Source organism: Puma concolor, chromosome D1 (genome assembly GCF_028749965.1).
Source record: "Puma concolor isolate L17-30 chromosome D1, mPumCon1.1.hap2, whole genome shotgun sequence".
NCBI classification, from domain to species: Eukaryota; Metazoa; Chordata; class Mammalia; order Carnivora; family Felidae; genus Puma; species Puma concolor.
Genome location: NC_141676.1, coordinates 107,072,453 through 107,097,385, shown reverse-complemented (window position 1 = coordinate 107,097,385; position 24,933 = coordinate 107,072,453). Strand labels below are relative to the sequence as shown.

The following is a 24,933-nucleotide window of genomic DNA, read 5'->3' as shown; positions in this document are numbered from 1 at the left end:
TGAAGCAGGCTCCAGGCTCTGAGCTGTCAGTACAGAGCCCGATGCAGGGCTTGAACTGAAAAACCTTGAGATTGTAACCTGAGCCGCAGTCAGTTGCTGAACTGACAGAGCCACCCACGTGCCCCAAGGTTTATTTTTTTAAAAATACATTGATGCATATATAGGATTTGGCTAGTTGAATAACAACAAAAAAGGAATCCCTCAATTTAGAGTCCCTTGCTTGATTTTGTTGTGACCATATAGATTTTGTCCTCGGTACTTTGTTCAGAGCTGAGTAGAAAAGGGATGCAGACAGTAAGATCCCAGAATTCTAAGTTATTAGTTATCTTTAAAATGAGCTGTTGGCTGGGGTGCCTGGGTGCCTCTGCTAGTTAAGCATCCGACTTCGGCTCAAGTCATGATCTTGTGGTTCATGAATTTGAGCCCTGCGTCGGGCTCTGTGCTGACAGCTTGGAGCCTGGAGCCTGCTTCAGATTCTGTGTCTCCTTCTCTCTCTGACCCTGCCCTGTTCACGCTTTGTCTCTCTCTGCCTCAAACATAAATAAACATTAAAAAAAAATTTTTTTTTTAAATGAGCTGTTGGCACACAACCTTTTTGTATGTTGGAACTTTTATACACATTGGGAAAATCCCCAAGTGCATATTTTTTTGTTGATAAAATTTGTTTTCCAAAACATGTTGTCTTTGTTCTCACAGGTCTATTAAATTCCTTGAGGGTAGGAATCACATCTCTTTGATTTTTGTATACTAAGCATTATTCCAGGCACACAACAGGTGTTCAGTGAATATGTGTCTAATAGGCTCTTTAAAAGAGTAAAAAGACTCCGGGCACCTGGGTGGCTCAGTTGGTTAAGCATCCAACTTGAGCTCAGGTCATGATCTCACAGTCTGTGAGTTTGAGCTCAGAGCCTGGAGTCGGCTTCAGAATCTGTGACTCCCTCTTTCTCTGCCCCTCCCCCGCTTATGCTCCATCTTTCTCTCTCAAAAAAATAAATGAATGTTAAAAAAATGTTTTTTTAATTAAAAAAAAAAGTAAAAAGACTGAACTTGAAGTTAGAAGGCCTGTGTTTTTTTTCCCATTAATTCACTTGAGCTTTAGGACCTTTGTAGATATGTGACATCTTTTGAACCTCAGTTTCATCTACTCATGGGTGCACTGCTTTTTCCATTTACTTCACAAAGTTGAGAAATAAATGAGATAAAATATGTTAAAGTATCTTGTGAAATTAAAAAGTACTGTACAGTTGTGAAACTCATGATCATTATTATCTGGGAAGTACTTGGTAATGAGTCCCATTGTTAAGAAATTACCTGGAAGGATATGCCAGAGCCTGCTAGCTAGTCACCAAGAATCCAATGTTTCCTCTTCTTCCTGGACCTATCACTGGACTGTGTCCTGGCCTCTTTCGCATTTAGATACGGTTATGTGACTGAGTTCTCACCAATGGAGTGAATAGAAATAATGTGTGCCACTTCAGGCCCAACGCTTAAAAACCTATCGTGAGGGCTCCCCAAGCTTTTTTCTCCTTCTCTCTCCTTCTGTCTCCAGGTTGGAATGGAGACAGTCCTGGGGTAACTGTGGAAGGCTTTAAGGGTGGTGAAGCCTCCTTTAACCTGCTTGGAAGCATCTGCACCCATCCAGTTGTGCTACATGAGCAAGAAATAAGCCTCTGTTGTATTGGAATCTCTGTACATTTTGCGGTCTACTTGTCGTAGCAGTTAGACTACTCCTAACAATTAAAAGGAGCATGCTGACACATGCTCTACTTTTTCTTTAGTGCTTTATGTTTTCATAATCCTTACAGCAACCTTCCAAGCAAGGGATCACAGGTCAAAGCTGTAAGTGTATAGAAATGTGGTCCATATACTTACAAAACAAAATAGAAGAAAGAATGATATTTTTTCATTTAAGAATTTTTTGGTTGAGAAAAGTTAAATAATGAGATTTATGACTTGTTATTATTTTTTATTTTTTGAATGTTTATTTTTGAGAGATAGAGCATGAGCAGGAGAGGGGCAGAGAGAGAGGGAGACAGAATCCAAAGCAGGCTCCAGGCTCTGAGCTGTCAGCACAGAGCCTAATGGGGGGATTGAACTCAGGAGCCGTGAGATCATGACCTGAGCCGAAGTCAGATGTTTAACCGATTGAGCCACGCAGGCACCCCCTGAGATTTATGACTTATTATTAAAGTTTATTTACATACCTTATATATTTTTCAGTTTTTCATTGTTGGAGGCCAGGATTTCAAAAGAGTATGAGGTATCTCTTGGTAATACCTTGCTTTAATTGGAATTTAGTGTGTAAATTTTTTCTTTAACATAATGTTAAAGCTATTATAATCAAGATACTCATTTTCTATTTATTAGCTGGTTCTAACGCATTTCATTATAAAAGTTTTTTGTTGGTGTGGGTACAGCTATCTAGACATCCTCTAGAAATTGGAGGACAAGGCATTTTCCTCAAAAGAAGCATGTGTGAAACTTCATATTACCTTCCTAAGGAATAATATTGGGGAAATTAAAATACACACTTATCCTTCTTTGTGGCAGCACTTACCCAAAGTAACTGATAATACTGTATCGTAAGATTGAGGAGGGAGGGGGTCGCTTTAAATCTATTTAGGTTTGAGGTGGTCCAGTAATGTCCTTAACATCAAGTACAATATTGATCAGTCTCCTTCTCTAGCATATTTTAGCATGTTTTACTTTCTAGAATATTTTGATTGTAGAAATAAATAATATACCATCAAACATAAAATAATTATCACAGAATGGACGCACTTTACTGTCTAGAGAGGGACCTGCCCCCTTTCTTCTTCAGCAGTAAATTTAATTTGATACATTATATTTAGTAATCTGATTTCCCCTAGGAGGCTTGAGTTCTTCTCTGGGTTACAATTAACTCAAATCAGGAAATAAGCTGTGGACAGCAGATTAGAAATCCAGAAGGGTAAGAAATAAACCTTATAGTAGAGCTTTAAAAGGCAAGAGCAAAGGACAAAGCAGCCGTAGGAAAGAAGAAAAAACTAACCGTATAAACAGGAGTTTGAAGGAATTAAGTGAATTGACAAGCTCAGTCCTATTTTCTTGGATACCTTTTAGGAGTATTGAACTATTTATTATATCACATACAATAACTGATATTAATAATTGCCTTGAAAAGTAACATAAAACTGAGTTATGTTCAGAATACATTTTGGTAGAATGTGAGGTGCATTTTATTTATTTATTTATTTATTTATTTATTTATTTATTTTTAATGTTTATTTTTGAGAGAGAGCGCACCAGCGAGCAGGGGAGGGGCAGAGAGAAAGGGAGACACCGAATTCAAAGCAGGCTCCAGGCTCTGAGCTGTCAACACAGAGTCTGACGCAGGACTCGAACTCACAAACCGTGAGATCATGACCTGAGCCGAAGTCAGATGCCCAACCGACTGAGCCACCCAGGTGCTCCAAGTGCATTTTAGAGTTTCTTCAGAACTTGTTATAATCAAGGTTTGGGTGGTTCCCACTGATCTGAAAATTTTAGTTAAATCAGGACGGCTTATTTCCTAACCAAATAGCTACTATTTCTTAAAAAATTAGTTCTTCTTAGGTTGCATAGAAAAAAGTACATGATTCTTGATTTCTGACTACCTAGTTACTCACCTTCAAATGCAGTTCCTTCAAATTATTAACCTTGGAGTGATTTGAGTTCTTATCTATTTGTGCTAGAAAGAAGCTACATTGTTTAAAAATCAGATTCTTTTAAGGAAGTGAAAAGCTAGTGTAATTACTAACAGATGAGTTTTTGGACTTCAATTTTTTTTTTTTAAGTTTACTTATTTTGAGAGAGCACAGGGTAGGGAGGGGAGGGGCAGGGAGAGAGAGAATCCTAAGCAGGCCCCACACTGTGAGCAGGATGGGGGTGGGGGATGGCAATGCAGGGGCTCTAACTCACAAACCGAGAGATCATGACCGGAGCTGAAATTAAGAGTCTGATGTTTAACTGTCTGGGCCACCCTGGCACCCCTGCGCTTCGATTTTTAAAACAAAGTTGAATCCAGTTGGTATCTTTCATATAAATTGATTTTAATACTTTATATTTAGCTCCCCCACCACCGCCCAACCAAAGCTATGTCTACATTCTTTGGAATCTATCACTTTTCTAGAAAAATTGTTTCAATACAGCAGAAATTGCCTTCTACTCGGCTGATCATTTGTTTAGAGGTACTTTGCAGCGAGATAACTGGTTGAAGCTGCTGAGATTTTATTTCTTCAGTTTATAAGTAGAGTAAAACATTACGGTTACACTAAAAGAGAAATATATTTTATTAAAGCGACTTTGCAGGGTTATTTGTCATGGCACACTAAAGATACTCCTAAACAAAATCTACCGCAGTGCCTCACATGTGGTAGAATTTAAGAAACGTTTGTTGAATGAGCATTGAATTTAAACTAGTTTTTGTTGTCATAGCAACCTACAGGCAAAGTGTCAGGGGTGCTGTATTTTTAATTTTTTTATAAATGTTTGTTTGAAAGGAGGGAGGACAGAGCTTGAGCGGATGAGGCAGGTGTCGTATATTTAAAAGATTCTTAACTAGAAAATTTTAACCATCGCATACTAATTGTATTTATTTGTGTCCGGGATGCAGGTGGCGATAAAAATAATAGATAAATCTCAGCTGGATGCAGTGAACCTTGAGAAAATCTACCGAGAAGTACAAATAATGAAAATGTTAGACCACCCTCATATCATCAAACTTTACCAGGTAGGACTTAACCTTATTCTTCTCCATGCTTCTCACAACCCATTCTCTCTTTTGCATCATTTTTCTCTTTTGTGTGAGTTTTTTCAGTCTATTAAAAAAAAGATGATTATATGGTTTCGTTAAGCTGGGTACACCCATTTTTTGTATTTTAATAAAAAACTAGGAAGTAAAAAACTAGTAGCTTAATTTTAAGTTGTCTCTGAGACTGTAAGGTATTTAATTCAAAAGTTTGTAGTTTTGCTTTTCTGATACTTAAGTCTGTTGTCTTTTGGTGGTGGAACCATTAATGGGGATATGGCAGTTTTGCTTATTTAAAAAAAAAACACTTTATGTTTTTTGAAATACAAAGGTTAAAATAGCATATTACCTAGTGGCATACTTGGTAATACTTAGAACCAAGTCGTATATTTCGTTTGGGTTATTTTGTCAGATAAAGTAAATGAGCCATTTTTTTTTTTTAAAAAATCAACTTTATTGAGATAAAATTTTGTAAAATAACTATACCCATTTAAAGTATAAGCTGTGTTTTTTAAAAGGAAGATTTTCTCCGATTTTTAAAGAGTAATTCATGTTGAAGAATGACAATGTAATACAAAACATTTTTTTAACATTTCTATTTGTTAATATGTAGAATTTTTCTATTGGAAAACTTTTTAAGCTAAAATGTTACACTCTGCTAGCCTATGACTTGTGTCTCCCTGGTGTGATGTGTGCACCCAGTGGTATGCTGTCCTCAGCCTGTACTGGCTTGTAATATCTATAACATTTTCAGAAGTTTTGTGAGTCAATTAATAGCGCGTTAGTAGCCCAAAATTGGCAATGGTGGGAGTATTTATACCACAGGAAGCTGTTCACAAGTCAGGGCCATTTTATTTTCCCCCCTACAGAGAGCTAATACTGGCCCACCACTGTGTATACTCACATGGGTTAGCACAAGTGTCCCGTGGGCATAAGAAAATATCAAAACGTCTAACTATGTGTATTTTTTGTATTTATCTTCTTGTGTGCACTTTATCATGTATATAATGTGTTTATACAATTATGCAGCACAAGTATGTAATTTGTGTCTCTTTACGTTCATATAAACATACACAGGTACGTGTATATATTTACATGTACATGCCTATGTACATATGTGTCTGGCTAGACGATTGGTTATTGATAGAGATTTGCAATTAAAAAGGTGTGGAGACCATTAGTGTTACCATTAGAATGAGAGACTATGATGTGCCACTCAAAACAATTCCCGAAGTTCTAAAACTGCACATGGCGCCTTAGGTCATATTTATATCACAGTATTTCTCCCTTTAAGCCTTTTTTTTTTTTTTTTTTAATTACTAAAGAGAATACTTATAAGAAACTAATCACATCCTTAGAAGTCTGATAAACCATAAGCTAAACTGAGGCTACAACTACCATGTTTCACACAATTCCATCTTTATTTGAGCTAAATAATCAGTTAAATTGACTTACTATTTGGCTTATTTAGATGCAAATTGTAGATAGCTCTTTTCTGGCCTGATTGGGAATAGTCCTAAACCTACATGTTAGAGCAAAATTAGTCTTCAGCCTTTGAGTAGATGGCAGTTAAATTTTCACTGTTAGCTTGTGCCAGTACATTAAAAGATAGTGTTACAGAAAATCTAAAATTCACTCATTTTGAACTTATCAATTCATTTCCTTTTGGCTCATTATAGTTTGAAATAGCAAGTCAGTGACACTGACACGCTTCCTTTTCCAACCTAGGAAAACTAATTTAAATAAAACTGTACAGCAGTGAAGTTATGAAGAAACTTTTGAAGACTGTTTTTAAAATAACAGTAGTTTATAACAGTATGGCAGTACAGTAGGAGAAACATCCTATTGTGCCAGATTATTTAGGATATAGGCCAGATAAACTGAGCTCTATTTTATTATTCCTCAATCAGAGTCTACCACATAGCACAAGGCTAGAAAAGTCTGTGAGGTGATAAAAAGTTGATCTTCAAAGCTCCTTCTATCTATATTAATATTTCTTAAACTTGAACGTGTGTAACAATCACATTTTCTGTTTAAAAAATTTGTTAAAATGGGAATTCTGTGTCAGTAGGTCTGGGGTGGGGCCTGAGATGCTGCATTTCTAACAGGTGCCTGGGCAGTGCCGCTTCCTCTGATCCATGGGCCAAACCTGGAAAAGAAAGAACCTAGATTTTTCACAGAAGAGTTAGCATAAAGATACCGTCAGTCGTGTAAACTTTGCCACCTTCTGAATTATTCGTAACTTGGGTACTCTTACTAGTAGTTTTATTTGTAATTCCATAGAATGTTGAATTAGAGTAGAATTAAAATCCTTTCCTGTCAGACTAATATGGAATTATTTATCAATAGGTAATGGAGACCAAAAATATGTTGTACCTTGTGACAGAATATGCCAAAAATGGAGAGATTTTTGGTAAGCACTTCACTGTTCTTTAAATTTGTTCTTAATTTGAATATGTCACTAATCTTCACGAATGTAGTATTTTCCTTTAATTTTCCTGCTCGTTTAAGAGTTAGTAACTAGAACCTTTTAAGGATTAGAATACAATAAAATATTCAGTATGACAAAGATATGGAATATAACTTATTCTCTTGTATTCATGATGTTTATGTTTTAAAGCTGTTGCTTAATTTTGTCAGCTGCCTGAGAGAGAAGGGAGAATCACAGACAGGAAGAAACTTGGAGTCATATTGCAAGGGGGATTTTCTTTCCTTTTATGTTTCCTTTTATCTTCATTTTTTACCTTTCCTTCCAGGGGCAAAATTAGTCAACAAATACTTACTGAGTTCCTACTGCGTCCCAGCATTGTTTTAGGTATAGAGGATATAGTGGTGACCTAAATAACATGGTTCCTGCTGTTGTGGATCATACGGTTTAGAAAGCTCCCAACTGTAGCTGTAAGACCCTGGGCCAGTCGCTATACCTCTCTGGGACTTGGTTGCTTTATCTCTGTTAAGAGAGTATTTGATTAATTGGGTTTTATGATCCATTCTAACCCTTGAAAAATTACAAATATATTTTTAGTGTTTATTTAGTTTTGAGAGACTGAGTGCAAGCGGGGGAGGAACAGAGATAGAAGGAGGCACAGAATCCAAAGCAGGCTCCAGGCTCTGAGCTGTCAGCACAGACCCCTATGTGGGACTTGAACCCACAAACCATGAGATCATGACCTGAGCCTAAGTCAGATGCTTAACTGACTGAGCCACCCAGGCGCCCCTAACCTGCCCATTTAAATCCAAAATGGTTTTTAAACAGCCTTTGTGAGGAATTATTTACCTACAATAAATTGCATATATTTAACATGTACAATTTAATAAGTTTTCACACACATAACATACACACACACACACACACACACACACACACACACACACACACACACATCACCACAGCCAAGATACCCATAGTTCCCAAAGTTCCTTTGTGCCCCTCTATAATTTCTCTTGGCCCACCTCACCACCAAGCAACTGCTGATCTGTTTTGTGTCACTGTATGTTAGTTTCTGTCTTCTTGAGTTTTATATAAATGTGGCCATTCAGTATATGCTTTTTTGTCTGGCATCTTTTGCTCAGTGTAATTATTTTAAGATTCATCCATTTTGTTGTGTATATCAACATATCATTTCTTTTTATTGCTAAGTAGTTTAGAAATAGCTTTCTATTGTATAAATATATCCCAGTGTATCCATTCATGAGTTAATAGACACGTGGGTTGGTTTCTGGTTTTGGCTGTTTTAAACATGAATTGCTCTGAACATTTACATACAAGTCTTTAACTTACAGTCTACCTTCAAGTAATGACTTGCCACCTCACATACGGTATGAGCCTTAACGTACTATACTTTTATTTTCTATCTCCTGGCCTTTATGTTCTTCTCAGACATTTTATTTATCCCTTATTTTATAAAACACAAAATACAGTGTTGTTACTTTTGTTTAAAAAGTCAGTTATGTTTTAAAGAGATTTCGGTATTGTCTTTTAAAATCTTAAATATTTCCGGGGCGCCTGGGTGGCTCAGTCGGTTTAGCGTCCAGCTTTGGCTCAGGTCATGATCTTGCAGTTTGTGGGTTCGAGCTCCACGTTGGGCTCTGTGCTGACAGCTCACAGCCTGGAGCCTGCTTTGGATTCTTTGTCTCCTCCTCTCTCTGTTCCTCCCCTGCTCACGCTCTGTCTCTCTCAAAAATGAATAAAGATTTAAAAAAATTTTTTTTGAATCTTACATATTTCCTAGTGGACTCATCATTGCTACATCCATCTATAGAGATGCACATTTTCATTTTCAATTCTTTGTGTAGATACATACCTGATCTGGTGTCATTTGTCTTCTGTTGGAAGGATTTTCTTTGGCATTTCTTGTAATGCAGGTCTGTTGCTGATGAAATCTTTGTTTTTGTATGTCGAAAGTCTTTGTCTGTTTTTGCAAGATATTTGTATTGGGTATATATTTCTAGCTTGGGTTTTTCTCTTTCAGTACTTGAAAGATGTTGCTCCACTGTGTTCTTGTGTGCATCATTTCTGACAAGAAACCTCCTGTGTCTTTTTCTTTATTCCTCTGTGTGTGATGTGCCTCTGTTCTCTGGCTGCTTTTCCAGTTTTTTCTGTTCATTACAGGTTTCAACAATTTGGTTGTGATACGCCTTTGTGTGGTTTTCTTCATGTTTCTGTTCATTGAACTTCCTGGATCTGTGAATGTACAGCTTTCACCAAATTCAGAAAAGTTTCAGTCATTACATTCTTGACCAGTTTTTCTGAGCCACCCCTGTTTCCTTCTCTTTAGAGACTCCAATTATACATCTGTTAGGCTGTTTGAAATTGTTCTACAGCTCACTGATGATGTTTTTTCTGTTTTTAAAAAAAATCCTTTGTTTGCCTTTGTTTTGTACATTCCTTTGTGGAGGCTTTGTAAAAAAAAAAAATTCCTTTGTTTCATTTTGGATAGTTGCTCTTTCTGGGTCTTGAAGTCATCGAATCTTCCATGATGTCTAATTTGCCGTCACTCTCATGCAGTGTATTTTTCATCTCACACGTGGCAGTTTCCTGCTCTGTAAGCTTGACTGAGGCCTTGTGTTTTTTTTCTTTTTTAGATCTACCATGTCTTTAGTTGTCTTTTTTTAACATCTGGAGTATAGTTTTAATAACTTGTAATGCCCATGTCTTCTAATTCTCCTATCTCTGTCAGTGCTGAATCTGTTGTGAATGGTTAATGTTTCTCCCCAGTTTTGATCAGATTTTCCCACTTCTTTACCTGCCTGGTAGTCTTTGATTATGTCAGACATTGTCACTTTTACCTTACTGGTTGCCATATGTCTTTGTATTCCTATCCCTCTTCTTTAGCTTTGATCTGGGTCACAGTTAAGTTACTAGGAAAGAATTTATGTCATTTGAATCTTCCTTTTATGATTGGAGCAGTGCTCACTCTAGGTATCGTTATTTCCCACTTTGGAGTCCTCTATCCGATGCCCCATGGATTTGGGGTGTTTTTTTTTAGCCTGGTCAGTAGGAACAGGCAGCATTCCTGGTACCAGACAGTCTTCTCTCTGATCCTCACAGATGGTTCTTTTTATGGGTTTTGGTAGTTTTCTCACATGCATCTGCCATGTCTCCTCTCCAGGATGCTCACAGATCAAAGCTGTGGGCTCCTCAGTGTGTGTACTCTCTTCTTTGGTACTCTGTGTTTTGTTACCTCCATTCACCTCGTTCTCCTGAGACTCTCAGGTCTGTCTCCTTGCTCAGGGACTCTGCTGGGTGCTGCCTCAGGTTCTCCTCCCTACCCTGTGGCCTAGACCCTCTTTTAAGCCATAGTTGAGGGTATTCGTAGGTCTCACCTCACTTATTTTCTGCCTCTCAGGGATCACTCTTCTTTGCCTGATGTTCAGTGTGCTATAAACCAGTATCTCATATATCTTTGTCTTTTATTTGTTGTGGGGATTGTCTCGGTACATCCAGTCCTTGTTCCTCCATCTTGAATGAAAGCAGAAATCTCCAATCCTGTCAAAATTACCTTTAAGTTTAGCTATTTTAAAAGGAAGACAAGTTTCTTCCATTCCTTCTCTTCTTGTTCTTTTCCTTTTTTCTGTCTTCTGTTCTTTTCCTTTTTATTTCTTACTCTATCTTATATTGGCTCATCTATTCAGTTTAGTCAGTCTTTCAAGAAATCTTTACCAAAAACCAACTGTGTGTTACATACTGTTCTACCTGGTAGGAATACCACAATGAAGAAAACAGACAAAAATCCCTCTTATGAACTTTACATTCTAGTGTGGGGAGAGATAAAATAAAGGAATTAAGTAGAATGTATAGCATATTAGATGGTGGTAAGTGTTATGGAAATAGTAAAACAAGGAAAACAAGGAAGGGGCGTTGGGGAGTAGGGAAGTTGATTGCAGTGTTAAATAGAGTGATCAGGAAAGGCCACACTGACATTTGAGCAGAGACCAGAAACTAGTCAGGTAGATATGAGGAAAGAGTGTGTTCCAGGGAGAGCAGAGACCGAATGCAAGGGTCCTGAGGCAGCAGTGTGCTTGGTATATTCAAGGAATAGTGGCGAGGCCTGTCTGGCTAGAGATAGGCAAGCAAGAGAGAAGAGTAAGAGTGAGCAGGGAGGAAGAATAGTAGTAGGAGATGAGATCAGAAGGGCAAATGGGAAGCAGGAGTGGTGCACTCTAGGGGCTTTGTAGGCCATTATAAGGACTTTGGCTCTTAACCTTGAAAGAATTAGGGAACCATTAGAGGGGATTGATCAAAGAAGTGATTGCATCTAATTTTACTTTTTTTTTTTTTTAAGTTTATTTATTTTGAGAGAAAAAAACGCAAGAGGGGGAAGTGCAGAGAGAAAGGAGAGAGCCAGAATCCCACACAGGCTCTGCACTGCCAGTGCAGAGCCCATTGTGGGGCTTGAAGTGACAAATCGCAAGATCATGACCTGAGCTGAAGTTGGACACTTAACCAACTGAGCCATCCAGGCGCTTCTAATTTGACATTTTAAAAGCACCACTCTGGCTCTTCTCGGAATGGATTGTAGTGAGCAAGAGTAGAAACAGACCAGGCTGTTCCAGTAGTCCAAGTGAGAGATGACGATGGCTCAGCAGGGTAGTAGCAATACACGTAGTGCTATGGGTCAGATCCACGGTATGTTTTGCTAGAAGAATCAGTAGGATTTCTTGCTAGGTGGAGACCACCTAAATAGTGACTATGATTGGAGAAACGACCCATGTCATATTCCTAAGGCCCTCAAACATTTAAAGACTGGGAAGATAGGAGGAGCCAGCAAAAGAGACAAGAGAATGCAGTGTCCTGGTTACCAAGGAACCAGGAAGTGAAGGAAGTGTTCTCAGGATGGTGGTGTGAATGACTATCTATGTCAGATCAAGAAAGGTGAAGAATGATAGTTGACCATTGTATCTGGCAGTTGCTAAGAGCAGTTTTGGTGGAGTGGGTGGGTCAAAAGCTACATTGCAGGGCTTTAAGAGCAAATAGAAGAAAAATGGAGAAAGCAGAAGACATGGCTCTTAGAAAGATTTCTCCTTCAAAAAGGGAGACTAGAAATGAGGAAGTAGTTGAGAAGAGCAGTGGGGTCAAGAGGTTAAGTCTTTACCCAATGGAATATTTTTAAAGCTTGAAGGTGTAATTTTATGAGTCAACTAGAAATGGCTATTACACATCAGATGTCATTTCTGTGAAAAGGGAATATTCTGAATTGTTCTTTCTTGCCAAGACTTTTGATGGTAAAGGTTTGGATCACATTGTTTTTATAGAAATTGAAATGTAATTTTGGGATTTTTCAATGTGTATAGTTTATTTGTAATATAAAATATCTAGGGTAAATGGGGACAAAAAGAGTAAACTGTAGCTTCAGGTAGGTGCAAGCAAAGAAGAGACTGACAGCCAGCCAGTTTCGGAGATGAAGCCCGTGAGGAAGGAAAACACAAGTGAAAAATGCAGTCCATGGAACGTTAATCAAGTAGTGAAAAATAGGTATAAGATTGTTTTTAATGTTTACTTATTTTGAAAGAGAGAGCATGCACATGCGAGCAGGGGGAGAGGCAGAGAAAGAGGGAGAGAGAGAATCCCATGCAGGCTCCACCCTGTCAGTGCAGAGCCCGACATGGGCTCAATCTCATGAACCTTAATAAGACCATGACCTGAACCGAAGTCAAGAGTCAGATGCTTAACCGACTTGCCACCCAGGCTCCCCAAATATGTATAAGATTTTAAGTGAATTCTGAGCCAGAAATGTCTTAAATCAATTGGAGGCTTAAATGAAAAAGAACCACATAAGTAGTATTAAACTATATATTAAGAACTATACATTAAAGTTTATCTTTAATGTTTATAACCTTGGACATACTCTTTACACTTTATAAGTATTCCTTTAGTGCATACTTTATGTTAAAGGGTGTTGTGTTCCTTTTTTTTTTTTTTTAATTACCTTAGTTTCGTATTTAGTTGGCCAGCAAATCATACCCTGTGTTCTTGAAAAAGTGACTTGAAATTAAATCCTTCTGTTTCCACAGTCATCACCCTAATCTGGGCTTTCATCACCTCGTGTCTCAATTATGAAGACCTCATGTTTTACCACTCCCTATTTCTTTTCCAGTCAAGTGCATTTCTGATATAATTCCTGTTTAATCTTCCCTAGGTACTATTTTTATTATATTACTTCTGTGTTCAGTTACCTTCACTTCCCATTGCTTTTTGGATAAAATCCAAACTCTTCCATCTACAAATAGGGTATCTGCAGTAGGTCAATGGATGTGCCCGACTATTCCTTCCGTAAGTCTATGGATTACCCTTAGTAACCGACACATTATGCTGTCCACTTCAGTTGATAAACAAGTCTTCCTTTGTTTTGGTCTTTTTTTTCATCTCTCTTGGTCTGTATTTTTCTCTTCCAAGTTTTATTTTTTAAAAAGTTAAAAATGTGCCCTGTAAGAAGTCAAATAATTCTGCAGCATTTGTTAGAAACAAGATAAGTTCCCCATCCTCCACCCCACCCTCATTTCCCTTCATCAGAGGCAACCACTTTCACTTCTCTTAGCTGATTAGATTTACCTCCTTTTTCCTAAGTAAAATATGTTTGTTGCTGCTGCTGACTTTTTCTATTGTAGGCATAATCTTTTGAATACTTTTTGAATTCTTTCCATAGTCCTATATGTAGGAGATATATCTTTGAGAGGTGTATGTAAGGACCACTTGTGAGAGACCTCGAGTGTTTGGATAAAGGGTTCAGATTATTTCTTGGAGTGGGCGTCTGAGAACCAAAAGGTGGTGATGTGTGTAAGGACTTTTTTAAGGAAGATAAATCCAGCAAGGATGCATGGTCTGAATTAGAGGAGAAGGAAAGAGACCATTTAATAGACTGTTTTAATTGTCTAGAGGTCAGAGGCTAAATGCTTAGATTAAAATGTTATTTGTTGGGGGGCACCTGGTTGCTCATTCGGTTAAGCATCTCACTCTTGGTTTTGGCTCAGGTCATGATCTCAGAGTTTTGTGGGTTTGAGCCCTATGTTGGGCCCTGTGCTAGCAGCATGGAGCCTGTTTGGGATTCTCTCTCTGCCCCTCCCCACTTGCACTGTCTCTGTCTCTCTCTAAATAAATAAACTTTAATAAACAAATAAATAAACTTTAAAAAATAAAAGAAAATAAAATGTTATTTGTTGGAATCATGAGATAAGATTTTAAGTAAAAGGCATTTCTGATTCTGAAAATAACAAGTAGTATTTATTGAGTACTCCCTTTTTGTTGGGTACTATTTAAAGTACTTTATATGATTTATGTATTTAAATATCACAAAAACCTTGGAAGTTAGGCACTGAAAGACTCACAGTCCAAAGTCACACAGCCAGTAAGTGGTGGGGTCTGGATTTGACCCTTGCAATCCCAGAGCCTATATGTTAATAATTTACCACCTCTCGAGAGTTCTTATTGACTGGCTGTCAAGAGGAGAACCTCAGGAGTTAGGATTTAAAGCAAACACGATTGAAGAATATTTGTTGACAGCAATAGAGAGGTCTGGTTCCCAACTAAAAAATTACAAATTAGACTTTAAAGGTGCTGTTGGAGATAACACCAGGACATTTAGTTTGATATGACCTTTTGGCCATTGAAGATATGAAAGCAAACCCCTTTCAAAAGAGAAGTTAAATTCAACAGTAAAAAAAAAAAAACAACCACCCAGTTTAACAATTGGCAAAAGACTGGAACCAGGCACTTTACAAAAGAAGATATATGAATGGTCGAATAATAAGCACATGAAAAATCATGCAACCTTATTAGTCATCAGAGAAATTAAAGACTATAATGAGATAACATTACATGTCAACTAGAATGGTTAAAATTTAAAAGGCTGATAATACTACTAAATGCCAGTAAGGATTTGAAGCAGCAAGTATTCGCATATACTGCTGGTGGGAGTGTAACATGGTACAACCACGTTCTTGAGAGAACTGTTTTTCAGTTTCTTATCGAGTTAAATGTACGTCTACCTCTTACCCAGCAATTCCATTCCTAAGTATTTGCCCAAGGAAAATGAAAACAAATGTCTGTAAAATAACTTGTACAAGAATTATCATAGCAACTTTTTCTCAAGTGGGAACAACCCAAATGTCCAGCAGCAGGAGAATGTGGTAAAGCAAACTGTGGTAAAGCAATAGAATGGAAGACAGCACAGCAGTAGAAAGGAATGAACTACTTTCCACATGCACCAGTGTGAATAAAGTTTACACACATGGTGCTGAGTGGAAGAAGCTAGATGCAAAAGAGCATATCCGTACAGTTGGTTATCTTTACCTCAAGCTCTAGAAGAGGCAACACAAATACATAGTAATAGAAATTGGAAGGTGGTGGTCTCTTTACTGTTTGGGGGGGGGGGGGGGAATTGACCAGTGGCAAGAGGGAACTGTCTTGGGTGATGGTAAATTATTGATTTGAGTGGTGGTTATACAGCTTTACTCATCACGTCTATGCACATAAATCTCCACCCTATACTCTTTATTACTTCTGGGTTTGAGAATTATCTGCATAGACATGATTGAGTGAAGCTGTAATTAATGAGATCTTAGAAGAAGGCTAAGAATAAGATGTGAGTTTTGATGACGACTTGTTTAGAAGGCAGTTGGGAGAAGTGGGATTGGTGAAGCAGAAGAGCATCTTGGGAAGTAAGGACAGTTTCTGTCCTGATTAGACAAAGGGGAGAGAGCCTAGAGTGCAGGGGGTGTGTATTTGGTCGTCGTCAGATCACCAGTGACTTGGAAGAGAGTGATTTTCAATAAATGGGGAAATAAAGCCAGATTTCAAGAATTTATAGACGCCTGGATAGTGAGGAGAGGAAGAAAGGTCTAAAAAATTATTTTTGAGGTCTTGAAGGTAGAAGGGAGGAGAGAAGGACAGATTTGAGGGATAATTAGAGTCTATAGAATTCAGTACCATGTCATGGTTTTGTTTGTGGTAGTGTTCTTGGTGTGAAGAAGCTAGAAAAGAATATAGGCAGGAAAGAAGGAATGGTTGGTGGAACAAGACCCCAGGGTAGACAGGAGGTAATGGGATCAGAAGCACAGAGGGAAGGTTAGCTTAGATGAGAGGAATTCCTCCTTCTCTGAGAAAGCAGTGCATAGGTGCAGTCCCAGTGAGAATTAGAGTTTGTGCTGAGGACATGACTGAAGATGTAGCTTTGGGATGAAATAGAAGCAAGAGGAGTTGGCTAATATAGATTGAATTCATTATGTAATGTAGCAGATGAAAAGTCAGGGAAAGAGCAGTATGTCAGACACTGCAGCGTGGGGAAAGGTTTAGAGCAGCTGGTGGTGCTCATATGATATTCAAGGGATGAATAAAAGCGTCAGTAATTAGCAGTGAGGGAGTTCACGGTAGACTCACAGTCATCAGTGCTTTCCAACCCAGCAGGAGAAAAAGTAGACAATAAGAAGGAGCCAGGTTAGGGATTGCAATGACAGAAGGTCAGATCCATGTAGGCATTGCTGTGGCCAGAGAGGTCACAGTTCAAATGGCTGACCAGGAGGTCCAAGTTCAGGAGGGAGATAAGTGAAGCAACCAAGGGGTCTCATGAGCTAAGAAAGTAGGACAGTGGAACCACCAAAATGAAGAGGGTGAAGTCCTTTGGGGAAAAAACATTCATATGCAAAAACAAAACCTCTGACCTTGAACCAGTACTTAACTTCTCAGCAGCTTGCCACTTTCCAGTTCTCTTCTGCTCTTGGCACTGGTTACCCCAACTGTGTCCTGCTAATTCCGGAAAGGCCTTAGGTCTTTGCACGCTCCTCATCTGCTCTTTCTTTGCATAGAGAGAGGTTTCCTGTGCCATCTGGCTTTCTTGCTCCATCTGACTAGGTTTACACCAAAAGAGTGATTTAGGTAGCATGCTGGGAATACATCATGATTCATGCATCATGAGGTTATGCTGTTTATGCCCCTTTTTTTGGTTTAATTAATTAGATTGCACCTCATGCTGTAAACAGTTGAAATAGCTTTAAAGGAAAATAATACAAAAACAATAATTCTAAAATATAAACAAGGATAAAGAACTGAAGGGCCCCTGAGTGGCTCAGTTGGTTAAGCGTCCACCTCTTGATTTTGGCTCGGGTCATGACCTCACAGTCGTGAGATCAAGTCCTCCTTTGGGCTCCATGCTGAGTGTGGAGCCTGCTTCACATTCTCTCTCTCTCCCTCTGCCCCTCTCCCCCGCTCATGTCCACGCTCTCTGTCTCTAAATACTAATACTACTAATAATAACGAATCAGAAAATGTTATGTAAGAGTAGAAAGCACTCGTAGGAGGTAGGAGGAGGAAACACAAATATGCAGGCAGTAGGGCCCAAGAACTTCACATTTGGCCCTAAGCTTTCTGGCTCTCAAAGTGAAAGAGAGATACAGTCATTTACAGAACTTTATCTAAGAGAAAGAAAGATACCTATTCCTCAAAGCAGAACTTTTCTTGGTAGTAAATTCTACAGTACATTTTTCCTTTGGGGTTTCTTATTAGAGACACAAAGTAAGGCATCTTTTTAAAACAAAAATTCAATTAAAACTGTTAAAACTTTGCAGGACTTCCATTGTTTTTGGAATAAAGCCCAGGATTCTTATCAAGGCCAGCAAGCGTGATTACACTCCACACACCCTGGCTTTAAAAATTGTAAAGATTATCATTTCTTGAACACTTACATGTGCTAGACATTGTGCTAAGTCCATACACATTCTATCGTCATTTCGTCCTCTGAAAACCTTATAAGATAGGGACTGTTAATATCTCTGTTTTACAGTACAGGAGACAGTTGAGCAGTTTGCCTGCCTCACAGAGCAAGCAAGAAAAGTGGCATAACCAGAGCTCGAAGCCGAAATCTGAGTTCAGAGCTAGAGCTTCTATCAACTCCTCTGCACTAACTGGTTGTGTGTCTTAAAGTTCTTTGAACTTAAGCTTCTTCTGTCCTAGTGGCTTTGCATGTTACTGTTCCTTCTGCCTTAAGGATTCTCTGCCCTCCCTTTATCCCCTTAAGCGTGTCAGTTGATTGAATTGAATTATGATAGATACCATTAAATGTAACGTTGTCATTAAAACTCAAAAACCAGGCAAAGCATGTAATGGTTTTGTCCGCTTTAGTGGATATAACTGTTCTTTTTTATCTTTCATGAAAATTGGAAGCCTTTGAGCCCCCATCTCCAGTACTTTGGAAACCATCCAGTGGCCTTCTTACCAAATCTAACCTATTTGACCAAAAAATCTATATGGCTGATTTCCATAGTGGTTCTCCAAACAGAAATGTGTAAATTTCCAAATGTACGTTCATGTGGATCTGGAGCCTTAGAAAGCCCTTTGTTCTTTACATATTCAGATTTTGCCTTTTATAAAGGCCTAGCTAAAGTTCCACATCTTCAATAAAGTCTTTCTCAGTTAATTTTGTCTGCATTGATTTTCTCTTATGAGACCATTATAGTTCTTTCTCCTGTATAACTCATTTTAGAATTTATATATTACCTTTCATTATTATTTAAAGTGTGTGTATCTTTTTATCTCTGCTAGTTTCGGAGCTGAGGATTCGACACCACATAAACTTAAATACCTGTTGAATGAATGTTGAATGTAACAGTCTACTTTGGCCTTATACACCTTATTTATTCGGTGAAGGCAGTAGAAGCACACTGCCAGGTTAGGCAGCCAGAGGTGCTTCTTTGTTCAGTTTCTGAAAGGAGCTTTCTGTTGGTTTACTCTTCAGGAGATAAACATGAATGAGGAAATACTAAGTGAATCAAGGGAGAAAATTGGCTTCCTCTAGTTACCACCCTGCAGTCACATTCTCTCTTCCAACTCCCACACCTCCCTAAAATAACATTTTCAGAGTTATTTATAATGGTAAATAAGAGCATATAAATTTGTTCTGAGTAATTTTTGTTACCCAGTTCTTCTGTAGCAGTTGTGCTCATCTCTGAAGGATACGATTTTCTTGACCTGACAGCATGGAGGATGTAGTGGTAGTTGAATTTACTAAAAAGAGCCTTGAGTTATTTATAAAAAGATTTGACTCTTTAAAAATTTTTCCTTCGGAATCATAGGTGTGATTAATGAAAGTTATTCAAGATTCCTGCGTTCTTTAGAACTATTTCTCATATTTGTCTGGGTGGTCACATGCAGTAAACGGTGCAAAAATCATAGGGTGGTCACCTTGTCAGACAATTTGGGCACTGTTCAAACAATTAAACCGGTAGTCAGCAGATTCCGGCCTGGTAATTAAATTACCCAGGGCCTTTGTTTTCAGATTTCTGCTCCTTGATACGCTTGCTGTGTCTTTCCAGGCCAAGCATGTGCCTGAGGTTTATTGATTCATTTCCTGTCTTGCCCTTTCAATGGTAACATACTAGGATGCTGGCTGTGGTGACTGAATAGGAGCTTTGTTTTAGGCATAATACCTTTAGACACTTGGTTACTCAGAGAACCTAAGGGACAATTTTTGTGGCTTTCTGTCACTATCTTAACAGCATGAAGGCAATTTTAGAAAAGTTGTTCATTTGCCTTTCTTTATGAGTTTAAATAAACTTTGAAGGTTTTACCCACTTGATAACGCTAGTATGACTCTAAGTTTTAAAATTATTAGCCTGGGTCCCAGTTGCAGAACTGCCTAAATCTGTCACCACTTCTCCAGTGTCTTCTATTATTGCTTAAGTTTGGATAATTTCTCATAATTTCTCGCTTGAGAAATTGAATTACTTGAATTCACTTGAATTACTTGAGCAGCCTCAGGTCTCTTTGCCTCAAGATTTGTCTTTCTTTTTATCCATCTTCCGTGTTGCTGTCAGAATGGTCTTTTTAAAATGCAGATTTGATCCTTGTAGTTTTCTGCTTAAAATATTCCTGTGGTTCCCCATTGCCTTCAGTATAAAATCAAAAGTTAGCATAAAATAGGTATGGTGATGCAGCCCCTGTCTACCTTTCCAGTCCCATCCTGTGACCTGCTTTATGAGCTCCACTAGGTGAACATAATCTGTGTAGATGTACAGGTGACTGTTGCTTTCACATGTGTGGGGATGGTAGATGTCAATGCAGAAAGAGGTAAATCGGTGTATACTTCAGAAGGGGTATAGAAACATTGAATCATGCCGGTAAAATTAAGCTGTCCTTGGGTATAAAATTTAGGATCTTTCTTTTTGAATTTTTTATTAGACACATATAGCATAGATACCTTTAAAGAGGTCAGGTCTAAGTGATTATTTGTAAACGTTTCTAGCTCACTTCTAAGGGAGACTAGTAACTGCATGAAAGAGCCAGCATGATTCATGATTCAACAAGTTGTCATTGCTCTCCCCCTCAACCTCTGTTTAAATTGGTTCAGACGTTAAAAGAAAAAAGTCCAGAGTGAGGTCTGTTTGCTAGTCCTTGATCTAACTTTTAGTGTAAACATCCTGGAGCAAACCATATAGCATTTCTAAACCTCGATGTTTTCTGAAAATGAGGGGACTGTTCGAGTTTATTAAGTACTGTGTGCTTGATACTGTGAATAGTGCCGGGGATTTAAAAGAAAGAAAGAAGTGACTTGGCCGCTGCACAACAAGAGTTCACAGTCGATTTTCCAGGTCTGAAAAACTGCTGTCTGTAAATCTCAGGAAACAAAGTTTAGTTTCTGGACATGTGATGAATGAAATGGATTTGTCAGAGATGATTAAATAAATTGTTTTTAGGCTTCGTATGTTTGGAAATATAAGCATAACAGGCCTTAATTGAATAGACAAGTTTCTGAAAAGCAGTCCAGTTTTCCTCTTAACTTCTATTTTAATTTCAGCTATCTCCTGCTGATTATTGGCAGCCTGCCTTTAGTTATGGTTCAAAGCTGACATTCTGTGCTGCGAGCAGCGAGCTTCTCCCATGTCTGGCAGCTGCAGCTAGGCTACAGTGATGGGAGAGAGAGAAGCATCAGCTATTCTGATCTTGGCCATAACCATACCCAGCTGAATTCTATTAATGTGAGGCTTTTGGCAGTCTGTGTTTTCTGTTTCTTTTAGGATGGATTTCTATTAAGAGAATCATTCTATTAAGGAATTTCAATAAGGTCGAATTAATTCAGAGAAAGCTATTTCTTTGTTTGTGAAAGGGGAGAACCAGAGGTAGATTTTATCTGCTAATTAAAGTGGTAAGAAAGATTTCCTACTTAGAATAAAATGGGAAAATTATAGTCCACATAGGGAATGGCTTTTTTTTTTTTTTTTCCCCATTTTGGACAATATTCTTTTCTGCTTGCAGTAAGAGGTCTCTGAGTGAGACCTCTGAGACCTTGTATTTCTGAAAATGCTTGCATTTTATCTTCATACATGAGTAGATAGTCTGTGCTATTACTCCATTGTCTACCCTTCTTGGAGTTGATACTTAGTAAAAGTGTTTCAGGTTGGGGAGATTAAAACAAAATGTACTATGTCAGTGTTTTAGAGAAGGTGAGGAAGATAGGGAAGCCAGGATGGGGGTGAAGATGAGTTCTTTTTTTAAAAGATGGTCAGAGAAAGCCTCTGTGATACATGTGTGAGCAGAAACCTGCAAAAAAAAGGATGTATTGGAGTAAATTTCTTGAGGCCTATATGTCTTGAGATCTAGCATGTCTCCAAAATACTTAATAGTTTATCTTGGAATAGGATTTTAAGTTGGAAATAATTTCCCTTCAGAATAACGAAGACATTATGCCATTGTCTTGTAGTTTCCAGGATTGCTTTTGAAAAGCTTCAAGTGATCTGAATCCTGATCCTTTGTTGTAAATTATTGTTTTCTGTCTCCGAGCTTGTAAGATCTTCTCTTTGTCCCCAGGGTTCTGAAATTTCACAGTGAAATTTCACACAGAGCCTTGGTGTGGGTCTGCTTTGCTGCATGCTGCTGGGCTATTATTGGTGGGCCCTTTTAATCTGGAAACTCATACCCTTGGGTTCCAGGAAATTGCCTTGAATTACTTAGCTGATGTTCCCCTCTCTAATTTTGTCTTCTTTGTCATGAATGCCTGTTATTCAGATATTGCCTCTCCTGGCCTGGCCCTGTAATTTTTTTTTTCCTCCTCTTCTTTTCCATGTCTTTATATTTTTGCTCTGCTTTCTGGGAGATTTCATAAACTTTTTATTCCAGCTTTTCTTTTGCTATCATATTTTTAATATCTGGGAGTTTATTTTGTTCTCTGCTTGTTCCTTTTAACATAACACCTATTTCGGGATGCCTGGGTGGCTCATTTGGTTAAGGATCCGACTTCAGCTCAGGTCACGATGTGGTTCATGAGTTCGAGCCCTGCTTTGGGCTCTTTGCTGACAATTCAGAGCCTGGAGCCTGCTTTGGATTGTATGTCTCCCTTTCTGTCTGCCCCTCCCCTGCTGGCACTCTGTCTGTCTGTCTGTCTCTCACTCTCAAAAATAAATAAACATTTAAAAAACTTTTACTAACACCTATTTCTTGATGTTTCTACAATGTCTTAGCTGAGAACAATAACTTCATTATATTTTCTTTATATAGTCTCCTTTTTCTTCCAAGTTGATTTTTTTTTCTGTTATGGATGCTTTGAGCTATATGTTTTATGTTAGGAGGTTTTTGTAGATGGCTTCCAGACATAATTTGGTTGTGAATTCGTAGTTAAGAGTGAGGAGCTAAGAAGATGACTGGAAACTAAGCCAGTGGGTAGAATGTCAGCTGCGAGTGTTACTATAGGAGTGACCTGGCTGTGTTTTTTTACTGGAGATTGTCAATTTTTGTACCTTTATTCTTGACTAGATAGAGTTTTGAGAGAGTATTCTTCCAGTTGTCTACCCAGAAATTAAAGGGGCCAGAGTGCCATATTTTTGGCTTCAGAGGTAAGGAAGGCTGAGGCATGTCGGTATCTAATACGCATATGTTGACTCAGTCCCCCGGTTTTCAGTGTGGTATCCCTGTCCTCAACAGTGCCTGGTCCTTAAGTTAAGAAACCCTGTATTTCTAGAGAGAAACTGAAATCAAGCCTCATCAAGAGACTAAGCCTCTAGGTTTCTATTGGAGTAGAAGTCAGGGCCCTCCTCCAGTTACATAGAATGAGAGGTGAGATCTGAGGATTGAATTGCTTCTTAAAACACCTTCACCTGATCACCCTTATTTTAGCTTCACAAAACACCAACTTTCAGAGTTCCTTGTACCATCAGGTCCAAAATTCTTGGTGGATTCCGCTGGGTGAATCATGTTGATTCAAAGTGTTTTCCATTGCCGAGGCTTCAGGCTTTTCAAGTCAAATGAGGTTTGTATTTCAACAGATTTTTTGGTTTTTATGTTCTCTAATCGGTTCTTTCTCCCACTTCCTATTTTTCTTAAATGTGATGTATTCCCTTATTTCTGGGAAGATATTGAACATACACATTTATCTCGATACTTTCTTCTCATCACCATGTTCTTTTTTAAATACTTGAACATAAGCATAATAACTTTTATGTTATTCTCTGCTAATTCCGTTGCTTCTCAATCTGTTTCTATTGTCTGTTTCTCTCCTGTTTAATAGGTTACATTTTCCTGCTTCTTGGTATGCCTAATACTTTTTTTTTTTTGTTTGGATGCTGGACACTGTGAACTTTACCTCGTCAAGTCTGGATTTTGTTTTTCTTTCAAGAGTGTTGAGCTTTAGTAGAGCTTTTTGATCCTTTCAAGTATTGTTAGGGTTAGTGTGAGAATATAACCTTTAACACTAGGGATAGGTTAGCCTCACGGCTGAGGTGTGATCCTTCTAAGATCTCTACTGAATGCCTTGAATGATCAATGAGAACTTTCCACTTTGGCTAGTGGAGATTTGAGTAATTATCAGCCTGTTCTGAGCTCTGGAACCCCTTTAGCTCACAGCACTCCACGCATTCTTTGCCCAACGGTATAGGATTTCATCCTGTGTACATGTCTTAGTATTTACAAAAGATTGAATGGCACGCAGATCTGTAAACTTTTCTTCCTGCGTAGCTCCCTCTCTCCAGAACTTTGCCCCACATCTCGGAAATCTGTCTTCCAGTACCTTCTCCTCTATTCAAGATAGCCATACTCTGCATGGTCTCTCTCTGTCCTTGCTGTGAAGTCCAAAATGTGTCTCCAGACAGAACGCCAGGAGATTGTAGGCCTCACCTCATTAGTTTCCCCTCACTCAAGGATCACAGTCCTATGTTGCCTGTTATCCAGTGTCTGAACTATTTTGTTGACCAGTTTTTTGGTTGTTTTAAATGAAGGGTAGGGGCGCCTGGGTGGCTCAGTCAGTTGATCGTCCGACTTCAGCTCAGGTCATGATCTCACAGTTCGTGAGTTCGGGCCCTGCGTTGGGGTCTGTGCTGACAGCTCAGAGCCTGGAGCCTGCTTCAGATGCTGTGTCTCCCTCTCTCTCTGCCCCTCCCCCCACACGTGCTCTGTCTCTGCCTCTCAAAAATAAAGAAAAACAAATTAAAAAAAATTTAACTGAAGGGTACATCTCATTCTTGTTAACTACATTATGGATAGAAGTGGGAGTCAACATACTTATTTTAAAATCCTATTATGATTGTATTTTAACTCTTTTCTTTGGGTGTGTTCTTCATTTGTTGAGCCTGTATTCTGTCTTAAATGAGATTTACATTCCTCAGGAGTTTGCTCATTCTGTGATTCGATATGTGTCTTTATGAATGAAATTCCTTGTTAGACTTTCTCCTGCCTCTGTCATTACACCCTA

At 38.4% G+C, this 24,933-nt stretch overlaps 1 protein-coding gene across 3 annotated transcripts in view; it reads left to right on the top strand.

Annotated features, from left to right (window-relative positions):
* The window catches only part of SIK2 (salt inducible kinase 2), a 118,072-nt gene that overhangs the window by 14,058 nt on the left and 79,081 nt on the right, over positions 1-24,933 (top strand). For 2 of the 3 annotated variants that reach the window (XM_086679142.1, XM_086679141.1), the window contains exons 2-3: positions 4,634-4,750; positions 7,118-7,181. In XM_086679142.1, the coding sequence (XP_086535268.1) occupies positions 4,634-4,750; positions 7,118-7,181 (181 nt within the window). Of the gene's footprint in view, positions 1-4,633; positions 4,751-6,886; positions 7,016-7,117; positions 7,182-24,933 lie in introns of those variants that run through there. The other variant, XM_086679143.1, reaches the window with a different exon arrangement.